Source organism: Choristoneura fumiferana, chromosome 29 (assembly GCF_025370935.1).
Source record: "Choristoneura fumiferana chromosome 29, NRCan_CFum_1, whole genome shotgun sequence".
NCBI classification, from domain to species: domain Eukaryota; kingdom Metazoa; phylum Arthropoda; class Insecta; order Lepidoptera; family Tortricidae; genus Choristoneura; species Choristoneura fumiferana.
In genome coordinates this window covers 2936294-2959666 of record NC_133500.1, presented here as the reverse complement: position 1 = coordinate 2959666, position 23373 = coordinate 2936294, and the positions used below count along the sequence as shown (strand labels likewise).

The 23373-nt window shown below is 36.8% G+C and overlaps 2 protein-coding genes across 2 annotated transcripts; one reads left to right on the top strand and one right to left on the bottom strand.

The window, feature by feature from the left end:
• Positions 1–284: 284 nt before the first annotated feature.
• On the bottom strand, positions 285–23363 carry LOC141444194 (deubiquitinase DESI2-like). Its single transcript, XM_074109662.1, is given in 9 exon segments — positions 285–6366; positions 6975–7068; positions 8458–8546; positions 9433–9484; positions 9866–9955; positions 10070–10223; positions 15348–15489; positions 22489–22644; positions 23135–23363. Coding segments are annotated over 7 exon segments (735 nt in total). The 5' UTR covers positions 22606–22644; positions 23135–23363; the 3' UTR covers positions 285–6366; positions 6975–6977.
• Positions 10275–14906, top strand: LOC141444189 (uncharacterized). Its single transcript, XM_074109658.1, has 2 exons — positions 10275–11923; positions 12735–14906. The coding sequence occupies exons 1-2, from the start codon at positions 10457–10459 to the stop codon at positions 12831–12833; spliced, it is 1566 nt and encodes a 521-aa protein (XP_073965759.1). The 5' UTR covers positions 10275–10456; the 3' UTR covers positions 12834–14906.
• Positions 23364–23373: the final 10 nt, after the last annotated feature.

Here is a 23373-nt window from a genome sequence, read left to right as displayed (position 1 = left end):
TTTTGTATGTAGCGTGGGCCAACTTTTATGCCGCTGAGTATATAAGTAGGATTCACAATTTAGTGCTCAATTGGATTTGGAGCTCCTGACCTGAGTTTCGAGCAGAGTTCTATAAAATTGAGTCAGGAGCTCTAAAGGTGATTTTACACCGGCGAGGCGAGACGAGAATTTAAATTTGCATGGCGGCGGGCGCGCGAGAATGCATAAAAATTTCAATTCTCGTCTCGCCTCGCCGGTAGTCTTCTCCACCACAAATTTCAGACAGGTAAAAAAAGACAATGATGCAAACTTTTTACATGGTTTATTTCAAAACTTGTACTATTGCCAATTCTTTTCATTATGACAACTGTGTGAAAAACTTTAAATGCTGAGTGAGCTCGCGTCGCGACGCCCGTTCTATCTAATGTATGTATGACAATATTTCAACCTCCAATTAGAATATACATGTAACAAGTTAGTAATTATTCTAAAATAGTTCGTTACAACTTTCTCACGAGTTAAATAGTTATAGTTACCGTATTACTTTTAATAAAAATAGATTTTTAGTTCGCACCCAAATCTACTTCAACATGAAATCGAAAAACTTCAATATACTACATAATTTCTTAACTACAAAAAATGCATACGTTAAAAAACATGAAGTACATTATCAAGAGAAAATGCAAGACGTGTCTGTAATGCCATACATATAAATAGAGACACTTCGACGACATGGCACATTCTGTATACATTCTATAAAGTGAATCCGAATCCCCTGTTTCATGTCTGTTAAGTTCATGTTATTTTATGTGACATATATCTGTCATGTCGTTGTTTAGTCGAACAAAATAAACAGAGGCGGCATCATAGCTATCTATCAAAAATAACAACTGGTAAAACATGTCACTCGCACTCGGTAAAGCGTGACCACAAATAAGGGCAGTCGTGCAACCACAGAAGAAAAATAATTTCCGGCTATTTTCTGCACTATGCGAGTCAACGGTGTCATATAACTAGACTTAGTACTTTCCTACTTGTACTAGCGCCTGCATACGAATGCCATGTTGTAGAAGTCTTTCACATAAATGCTAGAACCAAGTCTGCTAAGTTTTACAAAATTAACCCAATGTCAATATAGATAGGTCTGTTAGCACTTACGGATCACATTATCAAACCTTAACATTTAAATAATAATTAAATAGGCTACAGATGGATGCTCGGACTTCATTTGGACTTAAAGTCAGTATTGTAGCTTCGCTTTATCTTTTGTTTTAAGATTTTATATATTTAGTTTTACAGCCTTCATTTCAGTGTATAAGCGTATGCACTGTACGCTCTACTATATAGCGAAGTGCTCCCTCCTCTCTTACGCTAATTTAACTTGTTTGGAAGACAGCTGTCGAAAATTATTTTCTTTCGGTCCAAAAAAAGTTCGAACGCCCACAAGCCGTCTTAGTAAGCACACTTGTCCAATAATGCATCAATCTATTTATATCGACTTAACTTTTATGTTTAGTTAATTTTCTGCTATGGAAGTTTGTTATTCACAGCAACCAACTAAATTAATTTATCTTAGTTCAGGACTATAGTTACACTTTTTTGCTCTGCCTCATTCCTACTTCAGACTGGTATAGAATATAGTAAAAAGAACTAAAGTAGCTGGTGCATAGGGCCACAGGTAGCATAAGGTCACTGATAGCGATCTAAGATAGACTCCAATAATAGACTACAGGTGCCCAACGCAAGCTAGATCCACGGTACCGCATTTTCACAATGTCCCAGTAACTTCCTTGTTGAGTTCAAAGATGAGACGGATGTACTGCGGGACAACTTTACGATGGTTTACCTAGAGTAGGTCGAAGTAGCTTGAGGTTTAAACTCAGTTTACGTCGACAACATAGTAAATGCACTAACAATCCGTATGAGAATCGCTACCTACCACTGTTCGCCACTGTGACCTAATGCACGGCAAGTAACTTTGCATAAAATAAAACGGTTGAAAATTAAAAAATACTAAACCATATTAAAATAAATGGGATTTTTAAGCTAAAACTCCGTCCCTAGTGTAAATTGTAAATGTATGTAAAATCTAAAACGATAAAATTAATAACAATGCCCAAGTTCTTTAGAGAAAATGTTATTTTATTGTCATGATTAAAAGAGTGATGGATAAAATTTAAAACAAGTTACAAGCACAAGCGTTAGGTGTATAAAATTAACTAAAATTAAATGAAGATGTTCACACCATTATAAATAAATAAATAAACGATTTGAATTTGAACACTCAAAGTTGTCATTTCATTTCAAAGGAGCTAAACTCACACTCACATTTTTTAAACATTGCGATTTTATTAGCGTGCAAATTGCAAAAGTACGGCGACATGTGATTGTAAAATGAGATTTGAGGCGAGACGCGAGCTTGTAGCTCTAGCTATTCGGTCCATTTGTTTGAATTCTTCATTTTTATCAAATACATCCTCAAATGTTTGCCACAAACTAAGTCTGACAGTCCAATCTAACGAAGTTCGTCTCTAATTTAAAGTTGGTATTAAACTTCAAGTAATTGGTCGTTTATCAAAATCATCAATGACATAGACATTAATGTAAATTAAATAATGAATGCTGTGCAAGGTTGCCATCGCAAATGAAGCCGCAGTTTCTTTTTTAGGACACAAAAATAACATCTCATACTTATTCCGCTCGTCCACAGGCAGTACGTACAAGTATCAACCCAAAAGTTCTTTCTCCTGGGTACAAGCATGGCCTGAGATTTACCGCTTGAATAACAAAACCAAAAACTAGCTTAATTTAACATAACAGTTTTGATGCGTTTTGAACTGACCCCTTTTCCACTTGTATAGTTCGACGCAAAAAATGGCCTCGCAGTCCTTCAACAGGCTCTCGCAGGCCATGTCTACACAATTAACTTTGGCAAAATAAATGGTGGATAGGGGGAATGTACAGCAGTCTCAGTATGAAAACGTCTTTCATCATACGCAGAGTTAGGCCTACTTAGGGGCTGTTTCACCATCCATTGACTAGTGTTAACTTAACGGTTAAATATGATGCCGTCTCCGTCTATTCGAACAAAACAAATAGGGACGGCATCACATTTGACCGTCAGTTAACACTAATCAATGGATGGTGAAACAGCCCCTTAGTCTTTTCTGTGCTCTTTTCGTGCTGTCGCAATATTTTAGGATTCCTGTGTCAGTAAAAGGAAAAATTGAAAACTCGGGAAGCACATTTTTAAATTCAAGTGTGTTGATACGGGTAGAATTCAAAAAAATTGACACCTTAACATCGATCGGTAGTTAAATATTTGCACAAATTTTCTGGTTCTTTTTTTTTCAAATTCATAGTGTCAATTTTACTAGAGCGTACAGCTCAGTTACCTTGCTGCTTGGGGGTGCAACTGCCATAATTTATGGTTAATATGGTCCAACTGTTTGAACACCCTTATCAAACCAAATATGGCAACAAAATGGTCTTCAAATTGAGTTACGACGTGTCTTATAACTTTGTTTAACTCTGTGTATGACACTGACTTGAGCATTCAATAAATCCGTCCGATTTATACTGGTTAAGGTGGGTTGACATTGGTTATCTTTAGAGTCAATTGGTGCAATTCATACTTATTTTGAAGTTAATTCATCATTATTCGCATCTATGACGGATTTATTAATGGAATTATAATTTGGCGCATTGTCAAATAACACAAATTCAATGTTAAAATCGTCATTTATAAATTGCATCTCCAACTACAAGCCGAAAGTTGCAAAAGTAACTATTTCTAAAAGTCACTGTGCGTCCAGTGAGATTTTTGAAACATACCTTTAGATCACTTAATCTTATAAAAATATATCATACATCCAAATATGAACATAACTATAGTTATATTTATAAACCAAGGATAATTTCGACCGCACAGTAATTTAAATTTATGAATTATTTTACAATTAACAACTAGAATTTCCCAAGTTTACATCAGATGGCACTTCGAAATATTTAAATCCTTAAATGACTTTTATACTTGTACATTTGTATGTACAGAAATTATTTAAATTAGCACTGGCGCGGGTCACAAGCACACATTATTTTTTAATCGTAAATAACCAATTCAAGTATTTTAACATCCTTAATTTATCAATTTACATTTCGTTTGACAGTACTTGTGACCTAAAACCATTTTAAATACGTCTAATAAGAATTCTCAACGGACGGACCACTAAAACTACGTATTTTATTCACTATATCGAATCATTTTAGTTTATGTATTGGTTAATTATTTCTGTCCACGTTTAAATACGATATTCAGTGGCACGGTACCGAATGAAAATGGGCGTTATGTATTTAATAATGATTTAACTATACTTTTATAAGGGTTTATTTATTTATTTTAAGTATACAAATAAATCTAAGAATAAACCAACCGATGAGTTGCCCCTTGCTAAGATTATACGAGATTATTGGTAGATGGTGGACATCTCTGCTCCACTCCACCTCATTGGAAGCACACCTTAAGAGGGTAGAGGATTTTCACTGTTGACTTAGTCTTGTTTATCGTTCACCACCGATAGTTAGCAGTTTAGTTGATATCCCACTATATTATTTTCAAGGAATTTCAGAAAATCCGTCCTTGCTTCTTGTCTACATCATAAATGGATAATTTTTATATGTATACCCATGATAATAGAATGTACAGTCACCAGCACCAATATGTGACCAACAAAGAGTGCATAAATATCTAATACGACTCTATTTCTAGGGCCGGTAGGTCGTGTCAGATATTTTTGCACGCTCCGCCGTGGCAGATATGAATGCAGGTGACTGTACATCCCAGTTGCTTTGCTTAATCCGTATTGTTGACTTTTCATTCAAATTTACCTACGGTTGGGGCCGACTACAGAAGATACCAAATCGGTGGCGGGTAGGAGCCTAATAATTTGAATGGGTATTTTCCCACAACATACCGGGCTTCAAGTTTTTTACCAAATCAAATGACAGAATAGCTAAATCAGAGAATTTGGCACGTACTGTTCCCTTAGTTGATTTAGCTATTCTTAGTAAAAAGAAGTATAACTTAGGCCCAGCACACACGGTGAAACGAAACTGCAACTTCTAGTTACTTTTGAGTTTCATTTGAGTTTATGCCATGACTCCTTATGAGACCGCACATGACGCAACCGGTTTGAAACTTTGCGTTGCGTTGCGTTATGTGTGGTCTCTCATAAATTCTCATTTTATGAATAAATAAATAAATAAAAGTCATGGCATAAATACAAAAGAAACTCAAAAGTAACTAGAAGTTGCAGTTGCGTTTCACCGTGTGTTTTGGGCCTTAGACATTACATTGCCCAGCCGGAACTTTTAAGTGTAGCTGACCAGTGTAACAGCGCCTCAAGAGGATTGTGTAAAAGTATAAATTAGATAGAAACAGCGACAACGATTTCTATCCGGGAAATCTTTGACCGGTTTCAACCAGTTCTTGATATATCGTCAGTCGAAACAAAATTTTGGTTTGTGCCTTTCGTATTTTGCACCTCGTTTCTTTTATTAGAAAGAAGGTAACCTAACCGTGTGTGGTGATGATATGACCTGTTTTTTATTGATGACGATGTGTTCCTTTTATCCCCTGTTTTATTAGGAAATACTTTTACATAATAAGTAACAGAAACAATGAAATATCACTGTGATATAGATAGGTATTTATATTTTTATGCTTTTCTAAGTTACTGATTTTTAACAAGTATCATTTCTAAAGCAGAAAAAGAACACGTAAAACAGTTAATTATAAACAGGTAATGGTTAAAATTAGTTTATTAAGAAAACACTACCAAAAACAAAAAAGGTACAGTCAGCAGCAGAAGAGTCGTGTAGATACTTTTGAGCACCGTAACCGCTCATCCACTTCTGCTGCCGACTGTACTTCCAAACCTAGCTTTTGTGTTGACTGATCTAATATAAAAAAGTGGTCAAACTCGTTTAAAGGGGTAGAAACTCGCCGCTCTTAAAAGCTGTAATTACACAACCCTCTTATTAAATTACCTAATTTTAGAGCACGCGTAGACATAACCTATGTATCAGTGGCGTAGCTATCGTAGGGCCTGGTAGTGCAGTGTACCAGAGCCCCGGGGCTCAGGGGGCCCTCTAACCTAAGCTTTGAATAGAAAAAAAAAACTTGTGAGCACGACCCTCGCTCCTACGTGGAAAGAGGGGGTGAGCACCTAATTCTTTTTCTATGCACCCGGGTCCTTGTCCACATAGCTACGCCACTGCTATGTATTAATATTAACAGTACAGCATTCGACAATGCGCCAACGTCAGGTTGTTAAGTTAAGTCTAGGGCACAACACTCCCCGTTTTGCTTGCATCGCGGCACGGCATCTGTGACCAAAATTTAGACAATTAAAAAAAGTGTAAAATCACATAAACTACAAATTCAAAATTCAAATCATTTACTCAGTACCACTCAGTACTTAATAGGCCGCCATGGGCACTTTTACACGTATTCTTTTAAAACTACCAGCGCTTTCGGAAAGACCATTGCCAAGAAGAATGCGCCGCAAGAAACTTAGCAGATAGTCGTTACAAACCCACTTACCTAAAGGACCGATTATAAAAATTCTTTCAACATTAGAATGCTACATTATCCCAAGAGTGAATATATATTACAGGAAAACACCCCCTGTGTTCCGTACTAAAACTTCAATAATGTAAAGTGTAATAAAATTGGCATAAAATATCTTTCATCGCATGAGCTGCGGAAACTATTGATAATAGAAAAAAAAAATGTTCTACGATATTAATGCATATTATCAATATCTACAAAAAACTTCGCGATATCATACTCGTATATCCGACCATTGTAGTTATGTCACTATAATATAACTACTTTTTTACGTTTCAAGTGTTAAAAATACCGACCAAAATCAGACCATGTTAAAAATATTAACGCACTTGGGCAGTTTTTTTTATAGTATAGATGTACGTACGTGCTATTGTGGCGTGTGCGTGTGCGTGTGCGGCGACGACGAGCGCGAGTGCGCCGCCAGCGACTGCTGCAGCGCGGCCGGCGTCAGCCACTCCCTGCGCACGCACAAGCGAAACAATACTCACTCAATACCTGAATACGGTTGACATATAAAAAATAAAAATAAATAAATATCACGGGACAATTCACATGTATTTTAAATTTATACATTATAATACGTACCCACCTAGTCCCAAAGTAAGCTTAGCAAAGCTTGTGTTATGGGTACTATAAGCAACGGATAAATATAATTATATCGAAAGATACTCGTACATACTCGTACTTAAATACATATTAAACACCCAAGACCCGAGAACACACATTCGTATTTTTCATACAAATATCTGCCCCGACACGGGAATAAAAAGCATGACATCAGCCTAAAAGTCCTAACAACTTGATTAATAAATTTAATAATTGAAACCAAATAACAAAAGTAGATCGTATAGGTCGATTCACAAGAGCTGGCACGAATGGATTGAACGAGTGAATGAAAGTATCTGTTTTTTTTTTTTTTTTTATAGACTGGATGGCAAACAAGCAAGCGGTCTCCTGATGGTAAGAGATCACCACCGCCCATAATCTGCAACAAGGGTATTGCAGACGCGTTGCCAACCTAGAGGCCTAAGATGGATACCTCACGTGCCAGTAATTTCACGGCTGTCTTTATCTGTGTGTTTCCTATTTGAATACACTTCACACAAAAGTGAAAATGTCATGCATCGGTCATTTGCCCACAAAAATGTCTAAGTGACATTACTTTCGTTCAATCCATTCGTGCCTGCTCTTGTGAATCGACCTGTAACTACAGTTTTAAACAAAAATATTGATTGAGGTCTCTTTAGTTGTACTTTATCCTACTTTAACTTTTTTTTTTTAGTTTTGTTCATTTCTTTACCTACTTTCCTTACTTTTTATCCCGATATTCCCACGGGATAGGGATAAAATCTCGAAATAACAGCTGGGCTTAGAGTCATGAAATTTGGTATGTAGGTAGCTGCACGTCTGGAATAACACATAGGCTACTTTTTAACCCGATATTCCCACAGGATAGGGATAAAAACTTGAAATTTCAACCGCTGGGTTTAGAATCTTGAAATTTTGGACAGTTGTTCTTAACACAACCTTAATGAAGACCACGATATAAATTTTGGGAATTCCCAGGGGAATTTTATAAAATGCCGGAATTTCAATTGTACCAGATCGAATAGTTTACGCGTGCTAAGCTGCGGGTAAACTCTAGTTTTAAATAAAAGTTCAAACAGGAAGTGACAGCGCCAAGGTAGTAAAGTGTAAACATATCTTTGACTTCGACAGTACAGATACAGGAAGGCTACTACGAAATTGGAAAATCAAAGTTCGTATCGTACCGTCCCTCTCACTCTCGTATTAAATAATATAAGCGCCAGCGGGACGGATTCGTAGTATAAGGGCTGGATACGTACTTGGGCAGGCAGCGTTGCAGGAAGGGCACACAGGAGCTGACATACGCGAGACGGTTGACCCACGCCGGGATGTCCTGCGAGCACAGCGCCTGACAAACAAAACACTATGATTGTTTTTTTTTTTTACCTGAGATATGTATGCATAGAAAAAATTCGTGTCTAGATTCATGACCAGCAGTGGTGTAGGGGTTATAGCACGCAGCACGGATTGCTGAGGACCTGGGTTCGATTCCCAGTGCTGGTCTCTTTTTCTGGTTTTTCTGTGCATCCATGTTTCAGTTTGTATTTTCGAAACAAAACACTGTTATAGAGGTACCACGCGATTCAATAAACATTTGGATTGGATATGCTGATGACGACACTCGCTACATGTCAATCTTAGAGAGTTGCCAGCTGTGTAAACGTGTAATGTTATTCGTTTTCTAAAATAAAAAGACAGAGTTCAATCCCGAATTTTATTAACCGACTTCAAACGGGGGGTGCTTATTTCGTCTATATATTGTACAGCGGTGAGGTTTTTATTTTTTGTTGATTTTATATAGCGATAAATGACACTGTACTGAAAATTGTGTCATTTTGAATCGTGCTGGCGGGATAAATTGAACATATAATTATACATTTCTCGTAGCTAGTATAAATAGGGTGTCAAATTTGATAACATTCACATTTCTCGTTGAACAATGTTTTCGCCAATAAACAACACAGACTTATTTGTCGTGTAAGAAAACAAGAATCGGCCGAACCACTGCCCCCCATTTAATATTTATTATTACTTAAGAATGTAACGGAAAAATTAATGTCCTCTTTTTAAATTTTATTTTTTCAAAGAATCCTAAACCGATTTGGATAAAATTTGGTAAGTACAAAGATAGTTTGATACCCTGGATGGACATAGGAAAGAAATAAAAATCATACCACAAATTGCAATTCTGCGCGGACAGCCGCGTGTAAAAGTTAGTATTGAAAAACACTTACCAGACAAAATGCCGATGTGAAATGATTGCAATTGTTGTTCATTAGATGGTATCTGCAAAAAAAGCGTTTTAATATAATTGTTCAAAGATCAGAGACAAAAGAATCAGATTTCAAAGTTTCTGAAAAAAAAACTAAATAAATCAGCGCTGCAGGCGTCTAACGCCTTCGCAGTATGCTGTCAGCGGCCGTTTCACTTTTGCGGGGACACACAAAATCTTGTATGTATTTTAATTTTTGTGGTTTTTGTGAACGTGAATAAATGTCTTCTTTCTTCTTTACTAGCTTATTTTTCTGACTGTATTTATTGTTGACATTATGTACCTGACTATACAAACTTTCAAGTCAAATGAATTTGCAAGATTTGACCGAAAAAATCAACAACCAACCACAAACAGTCAAATAAAAAATTTAAAGAAATAGTTTCTCTATGTACCTGTCACCTCGAAATTGTTTTCCTAATTCTGTCACGAGCCGCCTCACTTCCTCTTCGCTGAAATTCGTGTATCCTATGTGCACACTTTGCCTGCAAAAAAGAACATTTATCATCTACATAGCTGTACCAGTAGCGTGAAGTGAAGAATTGAAGATAGTTAGCAAAAAAAAGGTAAGGTGTGTGTGTGTGTGTGTGCGTGCTAACCTGAACCGGAACTGTTCGCCCAGCTCGCGCTCGTCGCGCGGCGCTATCTCGAACACCCCCGTGAAGGCGTACGGGTGTCCGCCGTACGCCCACTCCGACCCGTGCACCTGCACGCCGCTGTGGAACACGCCCACCCCGCGCCCGCCGTTTTTACCTGCGTGTGCACGGGACATTTACATCACAATAACTTTTTATAACTTGGCAACCTATCCACATTTTATCTGTGGTAGTGTTGACACTTGTGTTTTCTCTGTACTTGATCTAGCTCGAGCTTGCAAAATGTTATCACGTTATTAAAACTAAATAAACGTACATCTCAAGAAGTAATAATATTATAGTATTATTCCAACTAAAACATGGTGGCAGCGTAAAAAAGAAATCTTAAATATGGATCAATTGGCAGATATTATGAGGCAGCAAAGCGAAATGCTGAGGCTGATGCAACAACAAATTGCCACTATGGCATCATCTGCTGCATCGCCATTTTCAGCAGCAGTTAACGTGCCATGGCCAGCACCGCTCAATACTAATATAGACCCAGAAGAAGCATTCCACCTATTCAAAAATGGTTGGGAAAATTACATTCGAGCGGCACAAATAGACAAATGGCCAGCCGATCAGGAGCCACGCAAACTCAGTGTCTTAATGACTGCAATTGGTACGGATGCTTTAAAAAAATACAATAATTTCCTTGAAAAGCCTACCTCGTGTGAACAGCTCTTATTAGAGATCAAAACAAAGCTTGTGCCAGCAAAAAATATTATTTACAACAGGTTTCTGTTTAATTCGAGATCACAAAACCAGGGTGAAGGCTTTGAGTCATTCTTTAGTGCAGTGGTGACACTTATTGAAGAATGCGACTACAAAGAAAAAGATGAAATGCTCCGTGATAGGATTGTGATGGGCATTTTGGACACGAATTTAAAAAAAGAAATGTTGAAAAAAGAAAAATTAACTTTGACCCAGGCAGTCAATATGTGCAAGGCTGCGGAGGCTATGGAAATTCAGATCAAGAATATGACTGACCAGAAATCTGTGACAGAAGGAACTTCCACACAAATACAAAAAGTTGAAGCTAAAATGAAATGCAAATTCTGTGGGAATTTTCATGTTTTCAAAAAAGGTGTATGTCCTGCATGGGGAAAGAACTGCTCAAACTGTGACGGAAGAAATCATACTGCAAAAGTATGTAAGAAGAAAAAAATTCAAGAAATATCTCAAGACTGCAATAGTGATCCTGTGATTAAAAAATTGATTAATGACAAAAATAAAAACCTTGCAGAGTGCTCTTTAAAATACCTTAACAATAATAAATGGTACGATGTGAACTGTTTGTTAGACACAGCGGCTGATGATTGCTTAGTAGGCATTAAGAATCTGGAGCAAATGTTTGGTGTGGGCTATGTAAAAAATAAAATAAGACCATCAAATAAACGTTTATACAGTTTTGGTGGACACAACATTGACATATTTGGTGAGGTTGACATTACATTTAAAATAATAATACCTAACAAACCAATTAAAAAATACAATGTTACGTTTCAAGTTGTACACACTGAACATATTCCTTTACTGTCATGTAAAGCTTGCACTTTTATGGGTTTGGTACAGTTTTGTAAAACTGTTAAATATGAATCTGATGACACCACAGAAATCATAAAAAAATATGATGCTGTATTCAATGGGTTGGGCAGGTTTGCAGGTGATATAGATTTGGAAATCGACAAAAAGGTGTCTCCTGTTATCCAGAAGGCTCGCAGGATTCCTGTCGCCTTTCGAGAACCTTTAAAAAAGGAACTAAATAGACTTGAAAAACTTGGTATCATTGAGAAGGAAGACAATCACACAGACTGGGTAAGTAACATTCTAATAGTAAAAAAAATGATGATAACTTTCGAATCTGTTTGGATCCTATTCCACTCAACAAAGCTATTAAGAGACCCAATTATCAGTACACCACAGTGGATGAGATCCTCCCTGAACTAGGCAAAGCTAAAATTTTTTCAACTTTTGATGTAAGGAAAGGCTTCTGGCATATAAATCTTTCAAATGAAAGTAGTAAGTTGACCACATTTTGGACACCATTTGGCAAATACCGATGGAGGGTCCTTCCATTTGGAATATCATCTTCTCCAGATTACTTCCAAATAAAAATGGCAGAAATAGTACAGGGCCTCTCCGGGGTAGAGATTCTGGTTGATGACATCTTGGTCTACGGAGTAGGAGACTCCATTGAGGAAGCTATTATTGATCATAATATTAAACTAGAAAATCTAATGCTAAGACTTCTCAAGCACAATTGCAGGCTTAATCGAGATAAGATGAAATTATTACAAACTTCGGTTAAATATTATGGTCATATATTTACAAACAATGGGCTTCAACCAGACCCTTCTAAGGTAGAAACTATATTAAATATACCTACACCTGTGAATAAAAAACAATTGCAAAGATTTTTAGGGATAATTACATATTTAAGCCGATTTATACCCAACCTCAGTGCTAACTCCACAAACCTGAGACATCTATGCCATGAAAACTCTGAATGGATTTGGACTAAGCGTGAAAATGAAGAGTTTGTTAAATTAAAATCCTTAATCACAGATATAAAAACATTAAAATACTTTGATAAGAATGTGCCAATAACCATAGAATGTGATTCCAGTTGTGCGGCTCTGGGAGCAGCCGTGTTTCAAGAGGGACGTCCAGTGGCATATGCATCCAGGACCCTTACAGCAGCAGAATGCAGATACGCTCAGATTGAAAAGGAGCTATTGGCCATATTATTTGCTTGTACCCGTTTTGACCAACTCATTGTAGGAAATAAGAGAACAATTATCAAAACGGATCACAGACCCTTATTAAACATTTTTAAGAAGCCATTACTTCATGCACCTAAACGTTTACAGTCCATGCTCTTATTACTACAGAGATATCAATTAGAATTACAATTTGTGTCAGGTAAGGAAAATGTTTTGGCCGATGCTTTGTCTAGACTGTACACAGAATATGAGGATGTAGAAGGCTCAAAAGAACAAAAAATATTTGCCATATTACAAAATATAAATCCGGTAGAAGATTTACCTATAACTGATTCTTGCATTGAAGAAATAAAGGAACACTCTAATAGTGATGAAAATTACTCAACTTTAAGAAAGTTTGTATTAAATGGATGGCCCACAAAGAAAAGAGATATTCCAGATGCACTTAAATACTATTACAGTTTCAGGGATGAATTAGCAGTGTATGATAATCTAGTCTTGAAACGACAGTCTATCATTATTCCAGAAAAGATGCGGACTCAGATACTCGATAAGCTACACAGAGCCCACTCTGGAATCGAAAATACTCTGAAACTGGCTAGAGATGCCGTATTTTGGCCTTCAATGTCTGCAGATATTAAAGATTTGATCATATCTTGTCCCATATGTGCAAAATTTTTACCATCACAACAAAAGTTTCCTATGCAGAGTCATGCTGTTCCAGAATATCCTTTTCAAATTGTGTCAATGGATGTATTTTTCTTGACTGAAAATGGCAAGCAAAATAAATATTTAATAACGGTAGACCACTACTCAGATTTCTTTGAATTAGATAAATTAAAGGATCTGTCAGCTAAGTGTGTCATAGAGACTTGTAAAAGGAACTTTGCCCGTCATGGAATTCCAGAATTAGTCTGTACAGATGGAGGTACTAATTTTGTTTGCCAAGAATTTGCTGAGTTTTCTGACAAATGGAACTTCAAACATGTAACATCATCACCTCATCATCATCAAGGAAATGGAAAAGCTGAAGCGACTGTCAAAATTGCTAAGAAACTGTTAACAAAGTCCAATGAAGCTAAAGAAGATGCATGGTTAAGTTTACTCTGTCTGCGCAACACACCAAACAAATTGGACACCAGCCCTGTACAAAGGTTATATTCAAGACGTACTCGTGGGACTTTACCATTGTTACCAGATTCCTTAAAACCTACAGTGATACAAAATGTCAGCAGTGATATAATAAAAAACAAAGAGAGAGTGAAACATCAGTATGACAAAAATGCAAGAAAAGATATAACATTGCAGATTGGACAACCAGTGGTGGTGCAGTTGCAGCCGTCCGTGAACAAATACTGGACACCTGGATGCATACAAGATGTGTTAACAGATAGGTCATATTTAGTTAAGGTAAATGATGCTATCTATAGACGGGACTTAGTACACATTCGGCCTTATACATCTTGTGATGCTAAAGAGGCTCCACTGCTTACAGTAAATACTGAAGTTCAATCTTTGTCTCCTCCAACACGAGCAATGACAGCCGAAGGAACATCTAGCTTGCAATCTCAAAATGAACACATATCTCCCTCCAATTATGTTGATGCTATGGGGATTCCTCATAATGAATCATTCACACAGATAGAGTCTTATAGCCCAACTCAAACGTTTGCTCCCATAGATTCTAAGTGTATTGAAAATGATCTGGATGGATTACATCAGAGTCCATGTTCAAATATGAATTCATCCAGACCAAAAAGGCAGATATTAAAGCCTCGTTACCTAAGTGATTATTATTGTGAAGAATAGAGATCATATTAGGACTACAGATTGTTGATTACCTATGTAAAAATTCTCTCTTGATTAATGTTTAATTTGATGAAAAAGTTTGTTAATTATTTAAGAAAGGAGAACGTGTTGGCAACCTATCCACATTTTATCTGTGGTAGTGTTGACACTTGTGTTTTCTCTGTACTTGATCTAGCTCGAGCTTGCAAAATGTTATCACGTGATTAAAACTAAATAAACGTACATCTCAAGAAGTAATAATATTATAGTATTATTCCAACTAAAACAATAACTTTTAGCGGCCTTGGCAAAAAAGGCAAACCTTGGTTTATTGGTGACATTTGGTATGGTGACATTCGACGTTCCTGCCTGTGTTATAATTCTACCGCAGCATTTAAATCGTTGCCAAGTTGCCAACCCGATCGCAAGCATCATAATCATACATAACTGACAGCTGCCATCGATTACATAGTTTGCATTTGTTGAAGAGAAATCTGTGTAATATAAATAACGCAGGTAGCATCACCTAATTACTCATCACTAGTGTTGTCAACCCTGCTGCGGTAGGCTGGCGCTGGCGCGCTGCTGCAGGCGCAACCTAGCAGCAGCCTATCCTCGAATTGAACCACTGCACGCCAATGCAGACGAGCGCAGCGGTGTTATAGGGGCGCCAGTCGTGGTAGGTTTCATTGAACCTGCTCCTGTGCTATGATACCGTTGCACAAGACGCCTCACCACTCACCAGTTGGTCCAATACATGTCGTAGACGTTGAGCAGGACGGCGGCCTGGCCGGGGCGCGGCGCGTGCGCCTCCGCGCGCCGCGACAGCAGCGACATGCACGACGGGAACATCGCGCACAGACCGCACAGCTGGAACGCGGCAAAACACAACAGCTTTAGCCCTAGCACAAAGCGAATCTGGCTCACGGCTCATTAGAGCCTAGATAATAAGAAGAACCTATGCATGCGGCATATGCTTTAGACATAGACGACGCGATGTATGTCATATTTAGATAGATATCTTTCGAACATTGCGACCGCTATTACTTTATTAAATGATATTGTAACGGATAACTCACGTCTTAAATCGAGTTTAGCTCGACATGTTTGGGGCTACTTCGTAGCCCTTCTCAGGAGCACGCGACTCGGCGGCTGCCGCAACACGCACACTGTGCAGCTAAACTCGATTTAAGACGTGAGTTATCCGTTACAATATCATTTTAATATGAGTGAGTCTCACGGTAGTTTCACGCTATTACTTTCCCTAGCTTTGCCCCACCCTGAAACCTCCTAGTACGCCCTTATCTTGTCTACAAATTAATCTGTGCCCACTACTTTGTGAAAATTTCGTAAAAGCCCTCAGAAATTAGGGGTATCAACTAGGTAAACTTTCCCGACCTTATGTTGACACAATAGTTCATCGGAACCATAAAGACGAGCAGAGTACAAAAGCGCTTTCATAAACAAAGTTAAAAGCGTGGACAAGAAGGCATTGTTGTAACCAGTTTACAAAATAGCGCTAATAAAGTTTATAATAAAATAAGAGGTACGAGCAAAATCATACGTATTTAATACAGTGCAGGGCATACGTAATGCAATATCTTACAGGGTTTCATCAGTTTTATTTGTATGAAAAATAGGAATGTTTGTTCATTCTTAATGTTTTTAATATATATTTTAGGGATTATTTTTATCCCTAGATACTTTTTAACATTTAAATATAGGCAAAAAAAAGACCACCGGATGGCCAAGTGGTTAGAGAACCTGACTACGAAGGTGAGGTCCCGGGTTCGATTCCCGGCCGGGGCAGATATTTGTATGAATAATACGAATGTTTGTTCTCGGGTCTTGGGTGTTTAATATGTATTTAAGTATGTATTTATCTATATAAGTATGTTTATCCGTTGCCTAGTATCCATAGTACAAGCTTTGCTTAGTTTGGGACTAGGTCAATACAGAACAACTTTCACATTTATAGTACATATATTAATATATAGTAGAGACAGTAGGGATTGCTCGCAACTGATGAGACGACCAAAACCATTCTAACGAGGGTAGCGTAACGGATTACATGCGTAAAACCTGAAATTTTATAGCGGAAAGGTTCCACGTGTTTGCGCTATTTCAGTTATATGATGATAACACATTCCGCGTTCAGCGCTGAGTAAGTTAACACGTCACCAACTAGGTACATGTTATGCTCCAGCTGATAACGATGAGACGACCACCCAAGGGTCAAGCAAGATTAATATTTTTTGTTAGGTTAGTTGCTAGGTTAGACTGGAAGTTAGAAATACGGCCAATAATACGGTAAATTAATTGAATTAACACACAGTATTTTTTTTTAAACATTAATCTAAAATAATTAAATGTTATTAAGTTTTTAGGTCAATTCAACGTTACCATGGGATAATGTAAATGACTATTTTTATTTTTGTCGATTATTATTTTAAATTTTCTTTGATTTAATAAAATCTTAAGCCATTGGTATAATTTATGAGCTGCGCCCAAAGACTCGAATTGCTGACGTGGGCGTAAAGACGGCCAAGATGAAGTGGGACTGGGCTGGACAAGTCTGTCGAATGAACCCAGAAAGTTGGGCCAAAATTGTTACGGAATGGGTCTAGTGACGGATACCGTAATAGAGGCAGACCGAAGAGGAGATGGAGGGACGACTTAGATGCCTGTAATGTGGGATGGCGGGCGCTCGCCTTTGATAGGCCGGAGTGGAGCAAGAGAGGAGAGGCCTTTGCCCAGCAGTGGGACACAAAAATAGGTTAACTCCGGGGTAACTAAACTATACTATTCGTTAGGCAACTTATTAAATATTCCAAAACCATTACCATTGGAAAACAGTTTCTGCGATACAAGTGTTTTAGGATAAATTAGTTAATTTGGGTATATGGTATTAAAATGACGTATTGTTTCATTTTCAAGTAATTAGAATGTGATTTTGAACAGCTACATTACTTCCTTCTTTTTTATCTGCACGGTACCGTTTTGGTATCTGCCTTTTGCCAACTCTCAACCGATTCCCAAATGTTTCATATCCCAACTCATGATTTTCTATGAAACCACTTTTTTTTTCGGAGCTTTCATAAAACAAACCAAACCTAACCTACTGTTTTCTATAATGAGTTTTTTTTTTGTTTTGGAGAAAATCATGAGCTTGCAAATGAAACATTTGGAAATCGTGAGTTGGGAAAAGGCAGGATATCGTGCAGATAAAAAGCGGAAGTAAGCAGAATTTGCAAGTTTTAGCGTCACGAATCACAATTACATCGTCATGCCATAATCTCGAACCATAAGGGGATCTGATAATAACCCGCGTTAAGTCGTTAAACCGGTCGATAATAGGATGCTACGCTATACTGAATATACGACAGTCTGCTTTATTACACAACGAGCGCATTAACTAAGAACGTGCTAAAAATAAATGAGAATGCCGAAAATATATGCACTGAGACCCAATATCGATTAGAATAATCATAAGCAGAGTTTAGACTTGCAAGAAAAATCGTGCAAGTTACATTACATTCCGGCGCTCGATTGACCACTACAAGCTCGTTGGCTTTACGGCCTCGCATCGCAAAGTAATGAAACTTCTTGCAAGTCTAAACTCGGCTAAGATTCTCGTAACAGTGTGCTTCTGAGCGAGCAGAGAATTTTCATAGTCTGTGATTTCTTTTGTTACCGAATTCTTAGTGCGAATGGGTATTCGCAGTCCTCTATCTAAAACATTTCGTTAATATTAAACTTTTTACACGTCAGCTATAAGTAGCGACATCCATATAAAATTGAATAAATTCACCAACATGTTCAGTCAAATTGGGACCTTATTGCAAAAGGCAATGCTCTACAATCCCGAGTTTGTACCCATACATCAAGGTATATTTAACTACATCTTGAAAAGTACTTAATACTAAGTTTCAAGGCAAATAAAGTGACATTGGAGAGTTCTCAAGTTATTAATTCAGTAGCGATGGCGTGCGTCCTTGGCGGGGCAATTATTGAAGACAAAGACTTGATACGATTGAAAAAAATGATATTAAACGTTATTATGTTGCTTCTGCGCGGGAATTTAGTTCCGCCATGCGTGGAGTATCCTTTATCATCATCATCATCATATCAGCCGTAGGACGTAGGACCGGACCGTAGTAAAAGAGAACAATAAGTACCTATGCACACTCGGCCCTTTAGGAGACTAACTGCCTACTCCGGCGCGGGAGCTTAGGGTTGTCAATTTCGATCAATATAACGACTATTAATTAACACTAATTAATAATTATTAAGGCTAACGAAACGACATAAATAGGACATACCTTTCGAACTTTCTTTGGTGGTACAGTTATGTAAATTTTTTTCTTCATTTCGAAAAAATCACGGACAGTTTTTAATACTACATTACACTAACACGCCTGTCACTCCTCCAGATAATTTAAAGACCAAAGACCTGTCTTAGATAGAAGCACATGAGGTCTGTAAAATGCTTTATTTTTGCTATCGATGTTTCCCGTACGTTTATTAAAAAGCTCTCGTCGCTCTGTTGTTAAAGGCCGTGCACACGTATTTACTTCCTTCAAGGACTATATGACTCTAACAAGCTTGCTCAGCGCAATAACTTTTATACTTTCGGTCTGAATAGATAGACCATTGGTCATGAATATTAAAGTTTGAAACAAAATTATAGAACGGCCTCTGGCACGCATCTAATGATGCAATGCAAACCCGTTTCCGCGGGGGAAAAGACACGACTTTGTAGCCAAGAAACGTGAAAAACACTGAACAGCAAGACAACAAAGCATCTTATTATTCTAGATACATCAGTAGCCATTGTGTTAGACCTTCGGCTGAATTACAATTGGCAAGTCTCCGGGTTTCGACATGGCTCTCAATTAAATGGTTGTATAGTTATCTGGCATTTTTAAAATCCTTAATACTCTGTAACGGCATTTTTATCAAGCTAATGTGTTATATGAGCGGTTATTGTCTTGTTTGCTGGAGATAGAGGGATTATGCGTACGGCAGTTGAAGGATGTTACTTCATGTTACGCCTAATAAAAAAACGGCCAAGTGCGAATCGGACTCGCGCACGAAGGGTTCCGTAGCATCTATACAACATTCATTAGACATTAGCAAAAAACGGCAAAAAAACACTGACAAAAATCTGTTTTAGTATTTGTTGTTATAGCGGCCACAGCATAATCTGTGAAATTGTCAACTGTCTAACTATCACGGTTCATGAGATACAGCCTGGTGACGGACGGACGGACAGCGAATTCTTAGTAATAGGATTTCCGTTTTTACCCTTTGGATACGGAACCCTAAAAATCAAGGTGTAATTGGGTCACTGTAATGGAAATATGCCAAAATACATAGAATTTAAAAATATAAAACAGACAAAATACATAATGGTCAATTGATTTCATATAATACAACTTTCGGTGAAACTATTAACTAGAATTAGGCAAACTTTTCTGATCAAGAAATCTACAGATTGGTTTAGATTAGATTAGGTTTATTTTATAACAATTCTGTAACATTTTCAGATTCTGAGAAAATTGTGTTACATCAAATGATCATTGACATACCCAACGTAAGTAATACATTCATAAAATAATTTATGAATAGCTATAGCTAGTTTTTGTGTTATAGCCTGATCAATAATTTAAAGAAAAATTCAACCTGGATCCAGCTTGCTGTGGTCCAGTTGCATAATACAAGTATTGCTTATCTCTCAGGTCTCTGACAGAATATCAGCTCTGTGGCCACCCATAGCCGCAGTACATGCTGAGTCAGCGCCTATTCTCCACATCATCACATGGCTCTCTTAATTTGATAAATTAATCAATGTTTATTTAACTTTCGGAACTGTTGCATGTTAGTTATTAAGTCATTAATCATCAGGATAATTTTTATGTTGCTTTACAATTGTTTGTTATTTACTAAGCCGTGTATGTGTTGTGGAAATAAAGTTTTTTATCTATCTATCTATCTATCTTAAAAAAAAAATCTTACTAATTCCTATTAATATTGTAAATGCCAAAGCTTGTATGTGTTGTTTGCTATGTTTGTTACTCCTCCGCGCTAAAACCGGCTACACGGATTCTGATGAAATTGGGTATGTAGATAGCTGGACGTCTAGAATAACACAGGCTACAACAGTGCAACATTAATATGTAATCTACAATGTAATTTTTGAGAATTCAAATGAGAATTTAGTAAAATCTCGGAATGTCAATTCAACTGCTGGATCTAATAGATTATGCGTGTGAAGCCGTGGGTAAAGTTTAGTACCTATTATAAATGCCAAAATTTGTGAGTGTGTGTATTTGTTATGTTACTCCTTCACCGATAAGCAAATTATTCACAGATGAGTCGCGTGCAAGAGCTAGTATTGTATAATAATAATTAAAAAATGAGTATGAACCATAATTATTCGTAAAGTACAATGTACAGTATGTACAGTAGTCTAGCGTCTCCCATCTGCCGGGTCGCGACCCGGTACCAGGCCATCAAAATAAAAATTTTCGCCTTGTTCTAAAAATAATACCTACTATCGATCGACGCATCGTAAATTTTCGTAAAAGTAAATCTTAAAAGTATTAAGAGGGCCACGAAGGCGCAGTGCGAAAATTATCAGGCTATGGCAGAACAATGTTTGGGAAACACTGTACTGGTCCTACTATCTTCTTTGTTAATTTAATTTCATTGTTTACTTAATCTACCTCATCAAACAATATTATTGACCACTTTAATTAATCACAGATAAATATCAACAGATACTACATGTATTGCACACTATTTTATCTACAACAAATATGTGCATTTGTGTACATTTTCAACATTGCCTCGATTACTATCTACTGTCCTGAAAAAAAAACTTAAACCAGTACCACTAAGATACAATAAAAATATGTAATGCCACAACTTTGGAAAGCAAGATTCTACTTTCCATACACCATGTTTATGTGCAGCAATAAGATTAAAGAAATAAACCAAAAGTGTGGAGCACCTTTATCAAATATTTACATGTAGCATAAGCTAGTGAGAACGCAATTAAATATTTTCTCAATTTTTCTGTTACGTACAACTTTATTTAATATTATAATGTTTCAAATACATGTATGGAAGTTAGTATTACAATAATTGTGGGTATACGCAATCACAAAAATATACAGATACCAGCACAAAAATATATGATGGATGATACAGACATAATCAAGCTACATTTGGAGCGCTATTAAATCCACTTTTGTAGCCAAGGAGAGATAATAAGCCGTAAAATATAGTAAAGATATTTTATTATTATGGGTACTTTTATACTCGGTTTTATGTCCCTTACTAACTTATGTTTTATGGCAATTAGTATTATAATAATAGTATCATAGGTGAAGAATTTTGTATGTTTTTTGATTAAATGTTTTTAATTCAGAGTTGAGATATTATTTATTTATTTATTAATACAATAACATAACTTAATTATTACTACCAACTATTTAAAGGTAGTAATTTCTTGGATATTGTATCAATGTTTCAGATATTTTCACATTAAGTTAGATTCCAATAGGATTTTATATTTATATTATTGTATTTTTTATTGAAAAAGATATAACTGCCAAGCAATGCTCACTGTGCTTTAGTTATAGATCTGTTTTGGATAGTGATTGTTTCTTGAGTTTTGAATTATGTACAGAGTAAATGATATAATTGACAGTAAAACAAACTTCCATACATATTAAATACTATATTTGCATTTATAACTGACTATTCAATTAAATCATACAAACAAAACGAAAGTCATAAAAAAGTGAACCAAAACAAGTGCCAGGCCTACAAGCGAGACTATCTACGTAATTCAATCCTTACTAAATGTGGCTCCTCCGAGACGGTTGACGAGACAATCAGCGGGTCACTGTCCTCGTCCTGTGGCCTGACTGTGTCCCGTTCCGTTCGGATACGGGTGCATGCGTCACATCTCTTCATGTCTATACATACTTCTTAACTGTGACAGTTAATTTCATCCTATAGGTAGGCAGGGTTAATAATTAAAAAAATAGAGTACTATGTATCTTCTGAATAATTAGAGATGTACAAGAAATTAAAACTATCCAACTACCCACTTTGAAAGTGATTTTTTTTCTGTAGGAGGTACCTCGATACTGTTCTCGTCGAGAAGAGAAGCATGTTCCATGGTATTTAACTCATTTAAAATAATAGAAATATCATAGGTACAACAACTTCTAAAACGCTAAACATTAGGCACTGGACGAAAACAATCACCAGCCATTGTGAAACTGGTACGTCGTTAAGCCTTAATCTTATTCGTAGTTCGAAAAGCTATTAAACTAAGAATAGGAGGCTAAAGAAAATCATTGTATGCAAATCAACAGCTCAACCATTACCTAAAATGTCGACTGAATATTGTCTTACAAGGCACATGGTTAATGTGTGGCCTACAATACAAAGTCTAAAACGAATAAAAATATGAAAATATGTTAGCTTTTTTACTTACAACTGTTAGTTGGTCTCTTTTGTATGCAAGCGTTTTCCATAGAATATATCGGCTCTTTCAAACAAATAGCTCCATTTTTGAAGCGGCACTCACTGACCAAGCAGCTAATTACTCGATTTAAATAATGCAAATGGAATATTAAAACTAATAAAATACAAAAATTAAAACGCTATTCCAATGTGCCTACTATTCTGACAAATTTGACCCGCCACAGATAGATATAAATTTGATTAACTCGA